The 22,557-nt window shown below is 33.2% G+C and overlaps 2 protein-coding genes across 2 annotated transcripts in view; both read right to left on the reverse strand.

Annotated features, from left to right (window-relative positions):
• LOC106054354 (low-density lipoprotein receptor-related protein 6-like) overlaps positions 1 to 9,608 on the reverse strand; it is a 43,733-nt gene extending 34,125 nt beyond the window's left edge. The window contains exon 1 of the mRNA XM_013210173.2: positions 9,330 to 9,608. Within this exon, the coding sequence (XP_013065627.2) occupies positions 9,330 to 9,393 (64 nt within the window). The 5' untranslated portion in view covers positions 9,394 to 9,608. The remainder of the gene's footprint in view (positions 1 to 9,329) is intronic.
• Positions 9,609 to 12,489: 2,881 nt separating this feature from the next.
• LOC106054353 (double-stranded RNA-specific editase 1-like) overlaps positions 12,490 to 22,557 on the reverse strand; it is a 31,723-nt gene continuing 21,655 nt past the window's right edge. Inside the window, exons 6-13 of the mRNA XM_013210172.2 lie at positions 21,034 to 21,181; positions 20,019 to 20,196; positions 19,766 to 19,859; positions 18,965 to 19,123; positions 17,443 to 17,543; positions 16,934 to 17,116; positions 15,812 to 16,052; positions 12,490 to 13,986 (exon numbers count right to left, since the gene is read on the reverse strand). Coding sequence (XP_013065626.2) covers positions 13,755 to 13,986; positions 15,812 to 16,052; positions 16,934 to 17,116; positions 17,443 to 17,543; positions 18,965 to 19,123; positions 19,766 to 19,859; positions 20,019 to 20,196; positions 21,034 to 21,181 — 1,336 coding nt within the window. The 3' untranslated portion in view covers positions 12,490 to 13,754. The remainder of the gene's footprint in view (positions 13,987 to 15,811; positions 16,053 to 16,933; positions 17,117 to 17,442; positions 17,544 to 18,964; positions 19,124 to 19,765; positions 19,860 to 20,018; positions 20,197 to 21,033; positions 21,182 to 22,557) is intronic.

Consider the following 22,557-nt stretch of genomic DNA (forward strand, 5'->3'; position numbering starts at 1 on the left):
TTCACATCTGGAAATGCTGAAGGTGACAACATGATAAATTGAATTGCAGTGCCCATAATTCTATTGAAGCAATTTATCCTGTAGTTTCGCATTGGGCCCCGCAATTATTAGGGCCGGCCCTGTGTAATTAATATTGTCTGGACTAGTCTTTATACACCAAGAACAACGAAAAAAATAATAATTAAATAGACCCCGGATAACAACGCTTTGTCTGCGTCAGATGCGACAAAATATGTAGGTCGTAAACTAGTCCGCGAAGACATTGCCATCACAGGTGTTAATGGCTAACTCGTGTTACTGTCTTGACAAAAGTTTTATAAACATCAATTAGAAAAAAACAGTCAGTTATTGATCTCTCCGGTACTTAAATATATTGGTGAAGGAACATATCGGTTAGAACGTGAAGATCATCTCAGCCTCTTCCAATACAATCCAACAGTACATCAAGCTTCTCTATTCATTCTTTATTGGCTCTATCAAGACTTTCCATTGAAGTTCTGAAAATACTTTATTCAGGCTTGTTTCTCGATCTACTTTTTGTGTGCAGACGTTACACATTCTGTGCCTAATACAGACTCTCTTTTCACAACATAGGCCTCATACTAGGCTTAATACTCTTATGTTTTCACAACATAGGCCTCATACTCTGACTCTTTTCACAAACATGTAATCCTTGGGGTTAAAGTGCACAACATATAAAAACGCAGAACTAATGATTCCTACTGCATATGAAAGCTTAATATTCGATAACCAATGCATGTATATTCCCCATACATAGTAGATATTTGATATCATATAATCATATTTACAAAGCAAAGACAAAACGAAATAGTCCTAAGTCCGACACTTGGTTAAAATTAGAATGCAGCCTGATATTTATTTATTAGAAGTTTTTTTTTTTTAATTCACAAGGTGAAAAAACCTGGTTCTCTTAAGTAAACTCAGGAGTGCATATCTTTAGACTGTGTGGTGTGACCTTTACAAGGTAGGCTGTGGCAACAGTTGTTACTTAGGATCACAAAGGTCAAATAGTGCCATTAGTGTACACATTCTTTAGGTGTAGGCTTCCACTGAGGAAACGAAACAAACAAAAAACTGACACTTAAAAAAAAAAAAGAGCCGTCGTCAAAGAAAACAAAAACGTTTCATAGAGAAGAACACGACAGCTTACGTAATAATAGAATGTGTGGCAGGTTTCCATTTGTACTGACCTCTGACTAGTAGAGGAAAAAAATAACCTTAACCCTTTCAGACCTTGCGATCTATGAGGGCAGATGATGCAAAGAAATTAAGCTTCTATGTAAGACGCAGTGTCCTGCGGCTAGCACAACGATAACTGCTCCTTGCTTCTCCAATGTCAAAGTACACATTGAAATCTGGCTGCATGCTGGGGGGGGGGGGGGCAGTAAATAGTCCGATGTTCAAAATATTGGCCTCACAGTGATTTGAGCTATAAATCCTTCGGTTCGGAAGCCCTCATCCACCACGCCCTCTGACTTGCAACAAGAATTTTATTGTTTGGTCAATTCAGAATCGTATCGATGCAATATTCGTTCTTATCTATGAAGAACCTTTCCCCAATCCTTTCCTTACTATCTATCTGATCGAGGTCTCAAAAGGAATCCATGATGTTCCTGGTTGTCCCTTTATATACATTACACATCACTGTACAATTGTGTGAACATTAACAGGCAATATGATGATAAGATCTGTAATCTTCAAGCTCATGTGGTAGGTGCATCTTTTTGTACGGGAAAGTCTTTAGAGACTTTGCCTTGATTCTTTATGAACATCTACAAAGCTAGGCGCTCAGTTTACCAAAATAACGCGATAGAGAATAACGCGTTTCTATAACTCTGTATAATTTTTCTATGTTATCAAAGGCAGAAAATGCAAATGGTAAGCAATAAAAGGATCGCGAGGCGGTGAGACGTTGAATATATTAAGTCGGGGTATCTGCAGCCAAAGGGGTTTGCTTAGATATGTCTGATGAAGACACAAGAATACGTCCCTTTGTTGTCACGCCACAGTGAATGTTGTTTGGATCTGGTTGCGCTTGTCTGGTGCTGCATAACAAATGTGACTCTTTATATATTTGGCATCTATTGCTGTACACAATATGATACATTGAATTCTATATAGTGTAAGAAGCATTGACTAATGTCTTCAGTGGGCCTAGAGAGTTGTTAGACCACGAGTGATTTGATGACTTGTAATGCAAGCAGGTAGAGGTGTTATTTAAACATTTCATATTGTCAGTGACGCCGGTTTAGACACTTGTGCCCAATCTTTTTTTAATACTGGGGGGGGGGGGGGCATTTTAATGTACGACATACATCACTTCGTTTAGTCCAATAGAACAGAGCCACTAGGACTTCATCAAACATCGTAGGCCGTTAGACTGGACAGCACCGCGTCAAGGGTCGGATGTGTCCCTTGGACCATAATTGTATTTCCTTGGTTAATACCACACTCCAAAATGAGCCCAACGGTAACAAAACAGTATCGAAACAGAGACAAAATATTAAGGCACCTTTGTGTTCTATTGGACCAATCTTTGAAATTTGATAGAACACGTGTGACCTACTTATGGACAATACTATATAGTATGTTTCTTTGTATATTTTGTTTTTAGATAAACTTGACTAGATAAACAGTATCTGAGAAGTTGTATAGATCTCAACGAGACAATGCACAATCAGGTATCCGAGATGATGGAACTAGACTAGATGGGGGGGGGGGGGGGGGAGAGAGAGAGAAGAAACTACTTATCTTAAAAATAAGTGGTTAGAATCTCAAGGTTAATAAGTTTCATTTTAATTTTAAATAAAGCAAAAATGCTCTAGCTTTACAAAAAATGGCAACAACTGTTTTATAGGCCTGTCTATCCGACATTATTAATCAACATTTTTTTTTGTCAAGATAGTTACGTCTGACGTGGTACACAAGTAGACCTATCTGTAATATAAAGCTAGTCGTGAATTTGTCGTGAGTTTTACATTTGAAGAATTATTTACGATCAAGGGGCAATTTTAAAGACAGCACACGGCCATCTACAAGCTAGAAACCACAGCTGAGAGGTCCATCCCACTACAACTTAGTCTGAAGCACCAACCCTCTCTACTGCTAAACAGGCAGCGGCCTCACAGCTGAGAGTGCCAGTCCTTCGACCGCCAGAAGACGACTCACGGGCTAGCAGCTAACAATATAAGTAGCCAGACATAGGAACACTCTTCTCTTCCAATCACTCACCAATTAGCAATCCATGATGAGCAGTTATGTTAGATATTAGCACCTTCATTTCATTTCTTGATTATAATTTTATTTGATCATTTATCTTATGTAAACTTTCATTTATTAAATAATTTTTATCTATAAACTTATAATATTGGTCTGTTCTTACTGTTAGTTGCGGTGTGCCTGTACAAAATCTTATATGTGAGCGTGATAAATTAATAAAATTTCCCCTAGACTTAAATAAACAAGCGACAAATTAACTAATTAAACATCGCGTCACAAAGACAGTGGTATAGTGGTGGCTTCATCACAATTAACAACTGGTTGTAAGTAACTCATCAGACATACACAAACTATTAATAGTATTACTGTATTGGAAAGAACTGCACAATTTTGACGATTCTAATGGGGTTTGTTGCTGAACATCAAAATTATATATGTGTCAGACGCGAATAGCCCAATTTTCAGTAAAAGAAATTACAAAAAGTCATTTCTCTATAGAAGAAGTTACGAAGGCTATATAAAATACAACCACAGACCTATATATACTACAATAAATATAGGTTTTTGATTGCTAGTTACGATTTATTTAGGTAGGTGCTGTTTTACTATTACATACCAAGTATTAGAGTTTAGAAAAACCCAGGTTTGTTTCTTGAGCAACGCTATTAGCTAACACCTCATATCATCTATCCATTAGTATATTTAGATCTATAATTCTAGTCTAGATCTATATATAAAAATCGAATAGATCTAGTAATAGTATAGATTCTATCTTGAGACTAGATTGCCGAGTCTAGCCTATGCTATGCCTATAGTCAGTTTTTATAAGAAAAAAGTCTAGATATTAATAAAGACTAAAGTTTTTTAATTATTAGATTATTAGAATTTTTAATTAGATATAAAGATAGACATAAGACTTAGATCTAATAATACTGTAATACGTTTACTATACTCTATACTTAATCTACTAAACTAGAGATCTATAGATCTATCTATAATATAGTCAATCTAGATCTATACAATATTCATTATAATACTTCTACTTATAATGACTTATTTAAAAAGTTAGTACTTAGACTTAGATCGATTTTAGTTTATTAATAGATTTACTTTTCAATGCCTAGACCTAAGAATAAAATTGCGAATGATGTCTATAATGACTGATTATTTTTTTATAATAATAGGCCTATTTTTTAAGTAGCCTACAAAGTTTTATGGAAGAGGCAATATATTAGTTGTTTGAAGATTGTAACTTCTTAAATTCAGGCTAAAAATATCGAAGCCTACATTTTTACTCTCACTTCTAAATAGTCAGAAGAGATGGACTGACTCATAGTGTAGCTTGTGTACATCTGCAAAAACACAAACTCTGTTAGACTTTCAAAACTATTAAAAGAAAAACTTAGTGATTATTTTTACTTTATAATTCTATTATTATTCCTTTTTAGAATTAGGATATAAACAAAAATTTGTTATATGACTATATCTAATAGAAAAAAAAATTAAACTTACATCTATTTATGTGGTTATTTATAGTTACCTAGTAATATAAAATATATTGAACTAACACGTACATTCATCATAATGCAGCCATGCGATTTTTCGTTTATAAACATAGCATTATTTAGGACCAATATTTTACAAAGGCTGCTTGGAGAAATCAGGTATACCCATTAGGAGAAAAACGACCCCTTTACTCAAGAAAAATTTAAGAAACTAGAACAGACACAAAATAAACAGTGACATTCATAACAAAATAATATTCACATTGATTAGAGTAACACCCTTTTAAGTAATCATTTAAAGTTTAAAATCATTACAATTTTTTTCAACAATTACTTTGTGTATTAAATTGTGTATCGGAAAATGCCGGGTACATGAAATAAGCTAGTCCTAAAAAAAACAACACAGATCTTGGGTAAAATACTCATAAAATAAATAAATAAAAAAGCGACTTTAGCCCAATATCAAAGAAACGAAACGGACTAGTCCAACAAACCCCATTAAAAACATTTCATACATAAATAAATAGTGCGTCCGATGATTACTATACTATAATATACTGTTTATAAGCAAAATACACGTATAACATGCCTCATGTTTTATTTCAACTACAATAAACTTAAAAATCATATCCGACGTTTAATTATTATATTCATCAAAGCATAAAGCAATTTAAAACTTTAAATGACCACGCACAAAATGTGTTGCTGATATGTGTGAGCAAAGGACAATGTGCGATTGTGAGCCCAATCTAGCTAGCTGTGCAATCTGTTATTAATTAACATGCAGCCCTACAGGCATCATGGTGCTATTTTGTTTACAAAGGTGCTATTTTGTTGACCTGTGTGAAGTGTGTACACACACAACGGTATCAAGCCACGCATTGTACGAGACACGCATATGTTCACATCCAGTAGCGCAAGAATCAAGATTGCTCGGGTGAAATGACGGAGGGGGGCGGCCAGAGATCTGCTGTTGTTTGGCTTAAGTGGGGCAGGTAATTAAAATGTCAACTATCACTAGGTTAGATGAAGAAGGAGGGGAGGGGAGAGTTCCCCCGCCTTTTTTTTGTGTTCATAGATAAGGGAGATAACATTGAGGGCAGGGAGTTAACCAAGGTCAAGACTTTGTTTTTTTAACATATAAAAACTGGTGGTAACAAATCTAATCAGTTATTTTAAATGTTCTTCTTTTCTGAAACATTTTTTTTAAATTTCAACCCAAAACAGCCTTTAACCGCCTTTTTGTTTTCAACTTTAAATCAACATGAACTGAGACATCTTTCGTTTCTTCTTGTTCCAGTCAGTGAGATGGCGAATGGCGTGTGACAGTAGTAATCAGTGACACCTGACTTGTGCAAATACTGGCAGGCCTTTACTGTTGGGTGGGTTTGATTAGACTACCTGGCAAGTTTATTACCTCTGATACAAGTACACAAACAAGACAATGAAACCTGGCCGCTTGCCTGTCTAGTTGTCAGCAGTCTACAACAATGCGTGTAACTGCAGCGCTTCCATAAACACAAGTATGAAGCTGTACTGCAATAACAATTTATATTACTGTGTTGTGTATGTTGAAATAACGTCATACACAATGGGATAGAATCATTTCTATTCGGTGTTGCTATCAGTGACGGAAGCTGGACAGAATCCGAAGCAGATCAGCTCAAAGAAGGGGCAGAGGGATATCTAGAGTTCTAGATTCTATTTGGAAAGTAAAAACTTTGTCCATGCTCCCGCTTTCTTCCTCATTTTTATAGAATGTTTTAAAACGTCCATCTTAAGTGCTAGCCATCAAGTTATAATAATAAAAAAAAATATTTTAAAAGTCTTTGAAGAGCCTGTACATTGAAACTTGACCATTGGCTACTATACTATTCTTATTACTGTGACATCTGACTATTGACTACCATACTACTCTTGTTACTTCTGACCATTGACTACCATACTACTCTCCATCACTGTGACACATGACCATTGGCTACCATACTACTCTTTATCACTGTGACACTTGACCATTGGCTACCATAATGCTCTTATCACTGTGATACCTGACCATTGGCTATGTTCCCACTTTCTTTCCCATTTTATAGAATATATAAAAACGTCCATCTTAAGTGCTAGCCATCAAGTTATCATAATATATTTTTTTTTTTTAAAAGTCTTTGCAGAGCCTGTACATTGAAACTTGACCATTGGCTACTATACTACTCTTATTACTGTGACATCTGACCATGGACTACCATACCACTCTTATTACTGTGACATCTGACCATTGACTACTCACTACCATACTACTCTTATTACTGTGACATCTGACCATTGGCTACTATACTACTCATATTACTGTGACATCTAACCATTGACTACCATACTACTCCTACTACTGTGACATCAGACCATTGGCTACCATACTACTCTCCATCATGGTGACACGGCCATTTGCTACCATACTACTCTTTATCACTGTGATACTTGACCATTGACTAGCATACTACTCTTTATCACTAAGACACTAGACCATTGGCTACCATACTACTCTTATCACTTTGGCATCTGACCATTTGGCTAGAGTAACACTTAGAAAAGGACAAAAAATTTTTTTTTTTAATCTTGAGAGTAAAATAATTACAAAAGAGAGACAACTTTTAACTAATGAGGAATGGTGAATATCTGACCCCTGACCTTTATTATGAACAAATGAATTAACAATAATAATAATAATAATAGTTCAAATTATATTTTCAACAAATATTGACTAAAAATTTAGTTTTCAGAAAGTAAAAAAAAATTAAGAAATTTGACAAAAAGTTGTACACCTAAGTTAGAGTGGAGAGTTCAAGGCCATACATCTCAATATTGGTGCAATGTGAGAAACTTTGTTAGCATTTTTAAAACACAAGTTTGAAGTAGTATGTGGTTAGAGTGAATCTTTGGATAGAGTAAGACCATACAACACACCCGAATATAATATAATATAATATAATATAATATAATATAATATAATATAATATAATATAATATAATATAATATAATATAATATAATATAATATAATATAATATAATATAATAATATAATATAATATATATATATATTATGCCAGACACTATTCTTATTCCAAATCTATGACAGTTAAGACTGATGCTTAAAAACAAAAAGCATAAATGTAGGAAATTGTTTACAAAAATAGCTGTAAATGTAAAATAGTATAAGAAATAAAGTTCTGGTTATGTTCAAAGCAATTATTTCTTTATTGTATGCCCCATTCATTCATTTCAGCAGCACTGAATATTGCTAGTAATAGAGCTTATAGCCAATGCTATAACTGTTAGTAAAGAAACCATATCAGTAAACTGTTTTTTTAATGAGAAAAAAAAGTCAACTAATTAAAGGCTATGCTCTTTTTTTTTTCCTAAGTTATTTTTTTTCAGTCATAAACAAGAAAGTCTATCATTGTTTAACAAGAAAGCACCAACCTAAAACTGTTATGCATTACAAATAATCTATCAAGTGCTATAAAGCTCAACATTTTAAAAATCTAAATGTATATCATAGCTACAATGAAACTGTGACTTAGGAAAACTCTCTTACTACTTCACAAACTTGGTATATCACCAAACTGACAAAAGTCACAAAAGTGAAATCTGAAATGGGCTGTAGGCCTACAAGTCATTATCTGGCAATGATTAGCCCTGTTTGTCTGGATTGTGGCAATTTGTGCTGTTGTGCCCAAAGTGCTGTTGTGTCCAACAAACAATCATTGATAAAGATTCAGAAATTCAAGAAGGCAGATGTAACATTCAATTTGATGATGATGTTTTTTTCCCCACCTTTTTCTATAAAAACTGACACTATATGTAGAATGCCATTTAAATACACATCAAGAGAGCTAGTCTACTTCTGACACAGACTCTACTTCTGACATTGACTAGATCTATAATGATGAAGATGGAAGCATTCAGCTCGTTAACATTTTTAAGTCTACACACTTCATTGTTTTATTAAAAATTTGAGGCTAAGGCGAGGGCAATTTTATTTTTAATGAAGTATAGAATACTATAAATCTAGATTTAAAGAACAAGGTCACAAATCGTGTGACCTCATTTTAAGATGTCACACATTCCACTACCAATGTTTACATACACACTCAGACACCGATACTTTATTTTGAAATTTGACACCCAAATAGTTGTCCATTTAATTAAACGCATCGCTCCTAGACTATCTGGTGGAAGTCAATACTGGCATTTAATGAGGCTTAACGGTCATGCTTAACTGTGTTAACAGCCTTCTCCATCAGCCAAAATGGCCGTCGGCAAGTCTTTTGAAGTTCGGTCTTGTCCACTTCAAAACCGTTAGTCTCGCTTAATTTCATTACAGTTGAAATGTTGATAGACGACAACAAGATCCAGACATAGAGACTTGAAAGTTTTATTAAACTAATAAGGTCTGAAACAATCTGAATGTGTGGTACCGAGATAAAAACAACGCATTGTGAATGATTGTGATTGTCCCCCCCCCCCCCCCCAAACCTAGTGCAGTAGAGCCAGTAGCGATAGTAAACAACAAGTATGGCCGTACGTACCGTTAGAGAGGGATACTATCCATGTAACACAGACGAGGACGCAGGTAACGGTACACTGATCCATCCCTTTCTGTTTCTTTGGGAGATCACACTCGAAGAAAAACAGTCCAAGAAATCATGCGATATAATTCCGTCATTATAGACACAAACAAATAGATCTAAGTCAGGTTAAAGAAACACAAGTATCCCATAGAGCCGCACGAATGCTACAGTAAATTTAACTACCACCGAACTTTAGATGTAAGCCGACAAAACATAACATAGGCTCAAAGGGAGGGAAAAAAGTGTAGAAGGGGAAACCTGACTGCATTTTTTCCCCTTGATATTCCTCCGCGTGCTAGTTTTGACAAAAAAAATAATTTAGCTTTATTTTAGCATTGATATAGATCTATTGTTGAGGAATGGTTTAAGAGTCAGATACATGTACAGTTAATGAAACACAATATTAAAATTTTAATCTCTACTAAATGCCACTGTAATTAAAGAAGAAACCAAAAATAAATCAAATAAATATTTTTTGTACTACTTTTCTTAGCGCATGCACTACGAAAAGAGGACTGTGAATCCCCCCCCCTCTTCAAGTCAGCCACACTGAGTGGCCATGACTGTTTGTTTATTCGACAAAATGATAAGCTAATTTGAAAATTAATTTAATTTAAAATGAAAAAAAAATCTACATACACGAATTTTTGATTGAATAAACAAATAATTACATGATTAGTACAACATAAAGCTGTGAGTGTCGATGTGAAAGATGGGTATCAAATGGTGCATAATTACAAATTAAAGAGAAGACAAAAAAAAAATAAAAAAATATTAACCTACCCACCCCCTTTTTTTTTACCAGTTACAAAATAAGGCGTCTTGAAATATATTTCACCAACAATGTAATATGCTGTTCATTTTACTTTTTTTCCTCTATGAAAATTAAATACTATAGTAAAAAGACCTAAACGTTAATCACATCAATAATGTGCTTATTTAAAACAAAAGATACCAAAATGAATGAATCAATACATTTCAGAGAATAAATAAGAAGCTCTAACAGCTACGCTGTACAGACCAATCTTTTTTTTTTTTTTTTTACAAAGCTTATAGTAACTCAATCCACCTGTCTGGGAGGATACTCTAACACTTTTTTCTCCACTTCCCATTTTCGGATGAAGTATTCATTGTCAATGATAACTCACGAATCAATAAAAAATAAATGAAAAAAAAACATAATTAATCACATAGTTGTAATTAATTAATTTTGTTTTATCTTTAAAAGGGGGATAAACCTCGCAATATTGAGAGATTGAAAGGTGCTCTCCCTTCGCTCAATATAAGCTAAGTTTTTTTTTTTATTATATCATCTGTCCCTTGTCCCTTGACTTTCGTCGTATGGGTGCTGTAATGTGACAGTTTGTCTGGTCAGCAGCTGTTCTTAGAAGGATGCTCGTGCCTTCTCTACTATACCTAGAAGGACGACTTTAGACAGTGAGTCATGTCCTACAATATAATCAAACCAACTCAGCTCTTCACAGTATTGAGGAGTTTCTCCTTTTTGCCAGCCAGAGCGTTTACTTGTAACAGTAAAAAGTAATACAAACTCGTGTGTCTTCTTTTCCTTGAATCAGACACCCAACATTTGTTCTGTAGCATTTACTCTCAAAAGACTTGAATTCTTCTTTCAGCCTCAGAGTTCAGTGTCCAACTTTCACAACCATATTGGAGTACAGAGACTACTAGAGAAGAAAACAGGTTTAATTTTACTTGGAAGCTGATGTTACTCTCACAGATTTCACACAGTCTCCCCATGACAGCGGATACCATTGCTTGTTTATATATATATTGCTTTTTTAAAATACATATATATTGCTTCTTATTAATACACAGGCCTATATGTTCGTTGTTTTTTTATACATATATATAGCTTGTTTTTATACATATACATATTACTTGTTTTTATACATATATATTGCTTGTTTTCTTTTCAATCTAATCTACATATATGCTTTGCTGTGCTATGCTAATGATATGAGATTTGCTCAGATTTGTATGAATTATTTTTTTTATGTGTGTGTGTTTGGGAGAAGGGAGTTGCAGTAAATTATTTGAATCAAAGGGGAGTAATAGGCATAAAAAAGTCTAATAGATTTGGTATAAACATCATTATAACCTCCCTTAAAAGTAGTTTAATTAATTTTTGAACCAAAAAAAAAGAACAACTGGCTCCTGAGATGCCCACCAACGATTGGAAGCACGCCCCTTAGTCCCCATGAAGTAATTTCTCATATATAATTGTAAATATTTATGGGAAAGAAAAAAATTTTTGTGTGGAAATTTATAGCTTTTACAGTAGTATCAAAACTATTGGAAATGTTCCTCCGACATTAGAATAAATGTAAGCTGTAGAATACTTTAGATCTATGAGAACAGAGATACAAATTATTGTAGAAGTGCAGAAATATATATAGGGTTCCACCAAAAATTTTTCGAGATGAACCATTGTCATTCTATGACTGAAGGAGGCCAACAATATATATATATATATATATATATATGTGTGTGTGTGTATGTGTGTTTATAGTTAACCAATGAGATGTTCCTAACTTTCCACTCAGGACAAGCTGCATTACAATAACTCAGGACATTGTAAAAGGTAGCACAACATTGAAATAATTAAGGAAAGACTATTTTTGTTTTATTTCTGTGATTATTTTATTATATTTTTTTTTTTACAATCAGATTACATGGGAAAAGAAAAAGTGCAATTTATGGACAATAAACATATTTTTTAATCAAGAAAATAATTGTGTTTACAACACCGAACATAAAGTTGAAATTGTTTATCTTGATCTTGAAGTAAGAAAACATTCACAGCCTCAGGATAATATTAGGATAGAGCTTGCTGCCATAGTTAGAGACACACAACATTTCTTTCTAGTTTTACATTTGAATACAAAAAACAAAATACAATAGTCCAATGAAACAGTTATAAAGGACAGAAGCTGCACACTTTATGAATCGTGTGTTCCACCAGAAACATATCAAACAGTATGTGTAGTGAATTTACAGTTGGGAAGAACCTGCTGTGCCAGATTATTTTTACAAGTAAATCAAATACTAAACTTTGTATGAAATTTAATATTTACACCATGTTTAACATTAAGACAAATAAAATAGCAATAAGTTGTAGCTGTCTCAAAATAAATGTTTTTTTTTATTTGAAAAGTGTTGTCAACTTTCATTAATCCAGTACAGACAAAGAAAAAAAAAAGGTCAACTTCAAGACCTTTCAGTACATGGGGCAGGTTCAGTTTATTTATTTTCAGGCCATGAGTTAGAGTGTGCGTCGTATAATTAACCTAACAATCAGAAGTCTATACATACTTTGCCCTCTAAACTAATTTAGGTTTAAAAAAAAAGAAAAAAAAAATTCTGGTTGAAGTTTCTGTGTTTGAAAATTAAATTTCGTTAATCATACATGAGTGGAATAAAGTTATACTTTTAGAATAAAAACCTGTTGTCAAAAATGATGTTTGAAGGTTGTTGTTTTTTTCCGTCATATTTTTCTTGACTTAGTAATGTACAAAGAATTTAGTCAAGACTGTCCACCTCTTATAGTTAGACACGGACAGACAAGAGTGAGTTGATATATGCTTTGTAAAAAAAAAAAAAAGCACAAGTTAAACAAAAAACACAACTAGAAAAACAAAGTCAAATTACAATTTAAAAAGTCATTAATTTTTTTTACTTGTCCTTAATTAAATAAAGAAATTTAAAGGGTTTCTATCCAAGTACGTGATTGAGATTTTAAATGGTCCTATAGAAACCCTTATCTACTGTCAAAATTGTACTTGGCAAAGATATAAAATACTTTTATTAACTATAAATGTGCAAACTTTATAACTTAGTTACAAATTAAAGATGTGGTACATTTTCTAAATATAGAAATATAAAAAATGACAAAAATAGTGGTCATTTTTTTTCATTCTGACTTCAGTAACTATACATTAAATTTAGTAATTAAATTGCTAAGGCATGAACTTATCGCTTCATTTAGTAATTAAACCACGTCAGAACTTTGAAAATGTCTTCAATTAATGTGGTGTTGCAGAGCAAATGAGCTTCTCATAAAAATTCAAACTGCTACAGTATCCTTTAAAGACTCCAAGGTGAGTGATTTTTTAATCTTTGTTGAGTAGATGGAAAAGAAAGATTGAATTACATTTGACAAACTAGCATTCCTTATAAGCATGAGGTACAAGCTATAGTCTTCAATAGAATTTAGTCCAGTGCTCAAAGTAACACCAATTACATACTTTGAGACAATCCAGAACTATTCATAAGAATTTGGTTCACGATATAGAGCACAACAATTACAAGTCATTTCTGTCTTTCAATTCAACTTCTCTTTCTTTTCCAACCATTCAACAAACATTAAGAAAACATCTCTTCCTCTTGAGGCTTACTGATCCACTTTCCGCAGCCTGTAGCTCTGAACTGTTTAAACATAGCTTCTTTAGCCTGAAGGAAGGACTGGTTCATTCTTTTGGTGGCATAGTATGTGCTTCCACTGGGGAGCTCTGATCTTCTGTGGGCAGCACAGGCTCTTTTGTACTTGTCAAACATATTCTTCTTGGATAGTCTTGAGAACATCTTTTGCTCTAGTCTGTACAATAGTTGAATAAATGAAATAGAAGCAAGGAAAAATACATAAAAATTAATATGTGCTAAAAAGGATCAAAAAGCCTCAAAATAAAAAACTATTATATCTAAAAGAAGAACCATGGTTTAGCACACACTAGGGACGCACTGGATAGCACTTTTTTTATTTCCAGCCAGAGCCGGATATGACCAGATAGTAGAATAAGATATCCAGCTGTAGCCAGATATTGTTAGAAATGTATAGTAAATAGCTGATTAGTTATATTCTGAGCATTTTGCAAATCTATGTTATATTTTTATTTTACTTTTTTTCAGCTTTTTGTTTTCAATTCCATCCCTAAATGATGAATTAAAGTTGACAAGCATTTATTAACAGATATTACAAACTAATATATACATGTATATGTTACTAATGTAAAGTTCTCAAAGGTAAAGTGCAACCTCGGTTGTATAGTGGGTTATATGGGTTCATGTATTTAAGGCTCATGTTTTTTTTAAGGCCATGGTTTGTGTAGCAAAAGGTCCCTTGTTTAGGTGTGTGTTTTACAGTCCAGCCTCCTAATTGAGATTTGCTTCCAAGTAAGCATACTCAGTATCCATGTAGAGGTGTGGCTTGTAGTCCAGCCCCCTAATTGAGATTTCTCCAAGTAAGCATACTCATTACCTGGTTAGTTGTGTAGAGGAGTTGTTTGAACTCCCTAATTAAGAAATTTCTCCAAGTAAAGAAACTCAGTTCCCTCATGATCTCAATGTGATGGACTAAACAAATAAAGGGGTGGGAGTTTTCATCTCTACCTCTGGAGTTATACCCACAAACATCTGGTCAGAGTGATGTAGTTAAGGAATATAGCATGTTAACTAATCTGTTCAAAGGTCAGGACAAAAAAAGTTAAACAAATGTGCCAGCCATTGCTGCTATGTATGTAATTCACATTTATAATTGTAATGTTTCATTTCTATTTTTCTTTGTAACAAAAGATGTTAGGTGCATATTTTATATTTAAAACACATTTTTTTTTTAAAATAAATGTTAATACATTTCATAACAGACAATAATGGAACCATGTCCACTTTACATATTAATAGAAGGTGCACTTTTTAATATCTCGCAAACTATCCTGCAGTGATATTCAGTCAAAGCAGAAAAATGGTCAGATATTCATCATGAGCCAGAGCTACTATCCACTTTACATATTAATAGAAGGTGCACTTTTTAATATCTCGCAAACTATCCTGCAGTGATATTCAGTCAAAGCAGAAAAATGGTCAGATATTCATCATGAGCCAGAGCTACTATCCAGTGCACCCCTAACACACACACAACTATGAAAAGGCACAGAAAAAATTTGGATGGATAAATGATAGGACATGACTAATATTTAAAGTAATGTAGAGAAAGCAATCAAAAGAACCAAGAGACTCCAGCCCTCTTCAACTTTGACTTGACACATTTTTTGCAGAGACCAACTCTAAACCTGAATGTTACTGATAATTTAAATTATTTGTGTTAAACTTCTTTATTGAATATCCCATTACTTCATTTCCATAATGTCTATAGCAATAATGGGTAATCAATGGTGTTAGGAAAAGTATGTTCTTTTATCTCGTTCACAATTATTTAGATTTTAGTCAAGATAAAGACAAAAGTAAATACAAATCTAACTGATACTAGTAAAAATGAGAAAAGTAGCCAAATATTGTTTTAGCCCCCTTGTGGAAAGGCAATTTTGGACACCTATTCAATTATGCCTCATTTACAATAAATGGAGTATGCAGTCATAAGACACTAAGGCAAAAACCTTGGCTAAAGTAAAAAGTGATGAACTTACGCAGAGTAACAAATTCCAAGACTGCCATCTAAGATTTCAGGCCTGTCTTCTCCAAGCCTCCAATTCACACTATAAGACTTAGTCTTTTGGGTTTCACGTGGAGGATCACATGCTGTTACTCGACCCAGAACTGGGTGGTTCAGGTGGTAGGGTTGGGGTAACTGTTCATTAAGGGATGAATCTCCACGATCAAGACGACAACAAACTGCTCTACACAAGTGACTATGATCATACAAGTAACCTAGAGTAAGAAACAAAGAGTTTTAAATATTGTTCATAAATAAGATGCATTTGACATAAACAAGTATCATCATCATCAAACTCCATACGAGTGAGGGTTGAGAAACTCAAATCTTCTCTTGCAAAAGCCCTGGACAGAAACCCAGCTGTCATGCATTATGCACCTATGTCACAATGCAGGTAGGAAGACATGTTCTTGACCTGTATGGTGACATAAATGCATCAAACACAACAGCAGGGTTTCTGACCAGGGCTTTTGAAAGAAAGGATTTGAAACAATAACTTCCTATTAACACATACACACAAAAGACTACATAATTCTAGAGTTTTTGTTCAAACTGAATCAAACATTTTTTCTTGTTAAAGCAAGTTATAAAATGGCTAATATAAGTGTAAAAGAAACCTATGTTGCTTTGTTTCAATATATTGTTAAAAAAGAGGGGATATAAACTGCAACAATGATTAAACAACCTTGAAGGTAAATAAGAACTATTTTAGCAATGCCTTTCTGGACAATCTTAAAAGGATGTGTTATAAAAAGGTACATGTTTTATACCAGGCTATTCAAATGACTTTCTAATGAGGATTTGTTAGGTCAGAGATTGTATTAAAAGGTTGTATAAAAAATAGACTAAAAAATCCTTTTAGGCAATAAATGCACATAGAAATGCAGTCAGTTAATTAGATTAATATTTTCAGCAATTGCTTTACAGAACTAGGAAATTATACACAAAAAGAGTAGAAAATAATAAGAAACAATACAGATTTTACACAGAATACATTAGAAGACTTGATCCATGTTCTATGTGAACTAGCAACTGACCATCTGTTCTATATACCAAATAGAAAAGAAATAATCAAATGAAATGAAGAGCAAGTTACCCAGTGTGATGGAGCTGAGATAGACCGGGTCCAGAAAGTGTCCCAGAAGGGCTCCCTGCATACCCAGAACATTCCACCGGCAGATTTTGTCACTGCAGGACATTGTACGAAGTCTTTCCCCAGTGATGAGTCCATCCCATGCCTGCTCTTTATAACTGGCTTCAATTGGTATAGTTCCTTCACCTGGGATAAGAGTTGCACTAGTAGTAAACCCTCTTTAATAGACTATAATAACCCTCTTCAATAGACTATAATAAGACAATACTGATATGAGTGAGTCATGTGATGCTACCATGATATCAGTAACTCCAAACATATTACAAATTACTATTAAAACATTTTATTCATAACACTGATTTATTAGTTTTGTTGCACTGTGGAAAAGTCATTCATTTTATTTATTATTAATAGAAAATATTTTTTTCTCTATTGTTCAAGTCACTACAGATAAAATTAAAAAATGTGTCACTTATTAAAAATCAGTATTTTATAACATTAACAGAAGTTACCTCCCTCCATCTTGGTCCTCAGCACACCATGTGCATTGTTTGTGTAAACTGGACGATGTATGGAACCATCTGTTAATGGTGAATTATTGGATTTCACATCCCTAAAAATGTTTACAAAAATACATGTTTTCATAATTCAACAGAAAGAATTTATATGATGTAATATTGCTAATTTTATAATAATATTTACACTGCAAAAGTCTAGATTTAAATAGAAAAAAAATATAATAAATATGTAACACTTCAATATTAAATATGAAAAAAAAATTGAATGGTTTGAGATATGAAAAATTGATAAGCCAGAGGCAGAACATTGAATTGAGTAGATGAATGAAAGAGGTAATGTGTATCACGTATTGTTAGTATATGTTGTATCTAGAAAGTTCTAACAATCCTAGTCAACGAATGTATGTGTTAGCACACTACAAGTAAGACACAGCAAACAACAAGTCATAAATTTTGCACTTCCATGCAACAAATTCTGTACTGTATTTTGAAATGGATAAACAAGATCTTAACCAGAGGTATGAAATGAGTAGATAGGATTAGAATGTCCTCTGTTCTCAACAAAATATGAATCAGGTGATCTGAGAACGTTAAGAGACCAAAAAAACAAAAAACAAGCAAATTTCCAAAGGATCTGTTGCATGCATGATGAATAACCCTAACCCTAAAACTCAAGTTTTAGTAATACATTAAGCAGACATATTAAAGTTGCTCACATTGCCATCAGCCACTACCAGGATAGGGAAGAGGATTGCTCTACATTTATACCACTGATTGTGCAGATACAGATGTGAAGCATTAGGAAAAATCAAAACTGGATGTTTAGAGAATAAGAAGGAACGGGTGGACTGTGTCAGCCTATGGCTTAGAAATATGTTTGGCAGGTACAAGACTGCTTAGACACTCTAAGAGTTGTAACTAATACCCCTGAAATAAACCATCTGGAAGTTAAGGTGGAAGGATGTCAACTATCAGAAGGTTAGCTAATTTTTATAAATAAAAGATGTGAAGTCTACAAGTTCAAATTAATAGTAAGGTGTTGTCTTCGAGTCACAAGATAAAGGATGAAAGCAGTGTTTCATATCAATATGCAGACCCAGTTAGAGCCTGCATAATTTGCCAGATTTGATGCAGACAAAACTGTTGTCCGCTGGGGGTCTATTTAATTTTTGGCTGTCTACACAAGGCATCCAGCCTGCGCTGAGTTCAATTCTATGGTAACTATAAGATGTTAGTGCGAAAATATCAAAACGTTAGGTACTGGTGATTAACATAAGAGAGTTTTTCTATTTAATTGCTTTTGTGGAATACAAATGCTAAGATTAAATTTAAAGAAAAAAGGAAGTATTCTATACAGTTTTAAAAGTATCTTAACAATAACAACTTATTGTAACACAATAAGAACATAAGTAAATTAACAAACATTATTCAAGATGCCATATTTAATATAGAGGATTGAATAAAGTTACAATGCATCCAGAAATAGTAAGACTTAATTAGAAATTACACTACTTACCTTGGTGAGAACAGTGCTCCATCTCCACAAGGGGCAGTGGAAATATACAGGTGGAATTTTACATTAGGTCTAATAGCTAATTTACCAGTCAACATTGATTGCTCTAAAATTGAGCTTTCCTTGTTGCTTGCATAAGCAATGACTTGGTCCCATAAGAAACTGTCAAAATATTCAGTCATCAACAGAAGTAAGTTTCCACAATAACAAAAATGTAAAAAAAAAAAAAGCTCAAATATTCAAGCAAAAAAAAAAAAACAAAACAAACTGGTACACTATTCCTGATTGCTAGCCATGATTTAAGAACATGCCTAAACATACACAACAATTCTACTTAAGATCTGCTGAGAAAGTCAAGGTCACTTGTGCAAATAAAGATTGTTGCAGGATTTATATAAGTTTTATTTTCCCTGTCCAAAGTCCTTATAGTTTCCTATTGAGAAGTAATTTATTAACCAATGAATATGTTCCAGTCAAGATTTGTCATCTCCATACAGTCAAACTGCTGCCCAACAGTCTAAGAGCAGGGGTCAATCTCAAGTTGGATGAATTCATGTTTCAGGGGTAGGATGGGAATTTGAACATTGGACAATAAAGTGAACTAAAAAAGGGTGTAGGTGCATGCAATAGTCATCAAAATTCTAGTGAGACATTTTGGGAAATTATATGCCATTGGTTATTGCAGCGACCATATAAAAACTTTCTAAAACTAGGTTGCTGAATGAATCCAGCTAAACTCAAAGATCATATCTCGTAAGGGAAATTTGCCATATTTTATCTTCCCTTCCTAACAGTAAGACAAACCTTATCAAGCCCCGCCTAGTGATTATTTCAGCATGGCAGTCATTCACTGTGTTGCCTTCCTGACTCAGTTTGTCTCCAGTGATACAGCGATTGCCTGTGTAAAGAAAGTGAACTGTATTGTAATAAAGAAAAAAACTAACTTTGTACGAAGTCCTTTCCCTGTGATGAGTCCATCCCATGCCTGCTCTTTGTCATTTATTTAACTTTACGTCTTTTATTCTCAGATTCTATGATTTTTGCAAAGATCCATTACCTGATCCTATGGAAACAACTTCAGCAGATTCAATTGAATCAATCTGCATAACAATGCCAGCAATAACCTTCCTGCCTGGGAAACTTTCAGGGACAGTGGCAATGAGCTGATTGTAAGTCTGGTGAACTTTTGCAGCAATCTTGTCATGTTCTGTCATACTTGACTCTGGCATTTTCATCTGAAGAAAATAATAATTATATAATATAATATAAATATATATATAATTCCATTTTCAGGAATTCAATAAGTAATTTTTAAAATGTTAAGTAGGCCAAATGAAAATGTGTAGATAAAAGTCTAAATAGAACTGATTCTAACTATATTCAACACTAGCCAAATTTAATCTCAAAATTATTGTAGTGTTAATGAATACACACAGATATAATACATCTTTTAATCCTGGTCTTCATTTTTATAAATCTCTTAATTGTGGCAACTCATTCTAGGTTTCAATGGCATTTAAAAAGAATATTGTTTTATATCTTTGTCCAAACACATGATAAATGCACTGCATTTTTGTCCTTTTATATTTTCGGTAGTTATTCATTAGAATGTGTTTTTTTCTTCTTATAAATTACAGATCTGCCTTTAAAAAATGAATATACTTACACCATAACCATTTCCATAAGTTCATCTAGTAATACATATTAATTAGAGACTTAAATTCTATTGATTCATCTATTGATTCAGACACCCCCAAGCTAAAATGTCACTAGGAAAGGAGTACTTATATGAATTTATTCTAACATATTACAAGGAGTACTTATTTTTTTTTGTTCTAACATATGTAATAAGAAATGTGTCTTAATTTGTTTTTGTAAGATAGAGTTTAGTTTTAAATAATTTACATTCTCTTTTTTTTTTTGAGAGTATCTCATAACTTAAAGAGATTCTAATTTATTGATTTTTTTCTATTGATAAACATGGCTTCTCTTTTAGAAATGAAATGTAATTAAATGTTTGTTTCTTCTATGTAACAATAGTTGACATTTACATAAGACGTATATGCACTCACTACACTTATCTGCTGGGGTAAGTGATACTGTCCTTCAGCTATCAGTATTCTTATGGCCTGTTCAGCTGCTTCTTTTTTTCCATCTTTCTTGTTGCTGCTGGAGATACATGGGAAGACGCGGTTGCCAAGCTTGGCGGCGTAGACAAAGCTGTTCATACAGAAAAAACAACATTGGAACATTCATTCAACACCATATTTAAAAATATAAATCCATCAATAACTTGATATTGTAGGTACTAGAGAACTCAAATATCCAGGGCGGACCAAAACCATCATCAGCCTTGAAAAGCTGCTGACCATGGAGGGATTTATTAATTAAGTATTAATTAAAACAATATGACCAATGGTCATAAATGAATTAAGATTATTTTAATTCTTTATATAATGCTAATAAAATTTACTTGTTAAGTTACTGAACTAATTGAAAAGATAAGAAAACAAAAACCAAACTAAAGGTTTCATATGTCAAAACTAAAAAAAGAGGAGCTAATTTATTTCAAATATGATGTCGGCAGATTTCAGAGCAGAACTTTAACCCATTAGAAAAAGTAATATCCCCTTTGAGACCTAGTGGTCTGTAGGGTCATAGTGGTTACTCAGTCTTTAGTTTCCATGATGAGCCATTTATCCATTTCTGAAAATGCTGAACTTAAGTTATTTCACAATTAATGCTGGACCAAACTGATAATACTCTTATTTTGATTCCCTTTGAGGCACAACAGTCCAGTTACTTTATTACTAGGCCAACAGTTAACTTGGTTGTAAAATGGTCAGTCCAAAACTCAACTATTATTCTTATCTTATCTTATATAATACAGACGTTATTTAAAAAAAGAAGATGATTACATCCTACGCGTAATGCATTTAGTCATGCATATTAACCAATGATCTAAATTCTGCCAAGTCAATGGTTTTCCTGGCAAGCTTAGGCAACCCATTCTATGCTCTAATAGTGCTAGGGAAGAAGGAGCATTTGTACAAATTTGTCTTAGCCTATGGAATGAGGAATGTGCCTTTATCTTTGTGTCTTGTGTATTTTATAAAATTTTTTTTTTTGTATTTGAAGATTATGGTTCAGTGTTTTATGTATAATTGCTACTTTACTTTTAAGTCTTCTATCCTGAAGGCTTTCTAAATTTAGTGATTTTACTAAAGGTGTTACTCAAGTCAAATGTGAATATCTATTTGTTATGAATCTCACTGCTCTATTTTGTGTCTGTTCCAGTTTCTTAATATTTTCTTGAGTTGAGGGGTCCCAAACAGAGAATGCATATTCTATTATTGGCCTAACCAAGGTTAAATAACATTTTAGTTTTATGTTCTTATTTGATTTATAGAAATTTCTTTTAATAAACCCTAATGCTTTTGCTTGATTTTTTGATACTTTCATCAATATGGGGATTCCATGACAGTTTTTTATTTATTATAACACCTAGGTATTTTACATTTTTAATTTTACATGGAATTAATATGTTTTAGTTTCTTTGTTACTCTTAATAACTGACATTTTTCTGGGTGGAAAGA

Source organism: Biomphalaria glabrata, chromosome 10, assembly GCF_947242115.1.
Source record: "Biomphalaria glabrata chromosome 10, xgBioGlab47.1, whole genome shotgun sequence".
Taxonomy (NCBI): Eukaryota; Metazoa; Mollusca; class Gastropoda; family Planorbidae; genus Biomphalaria; species Biomphalaria glabrata.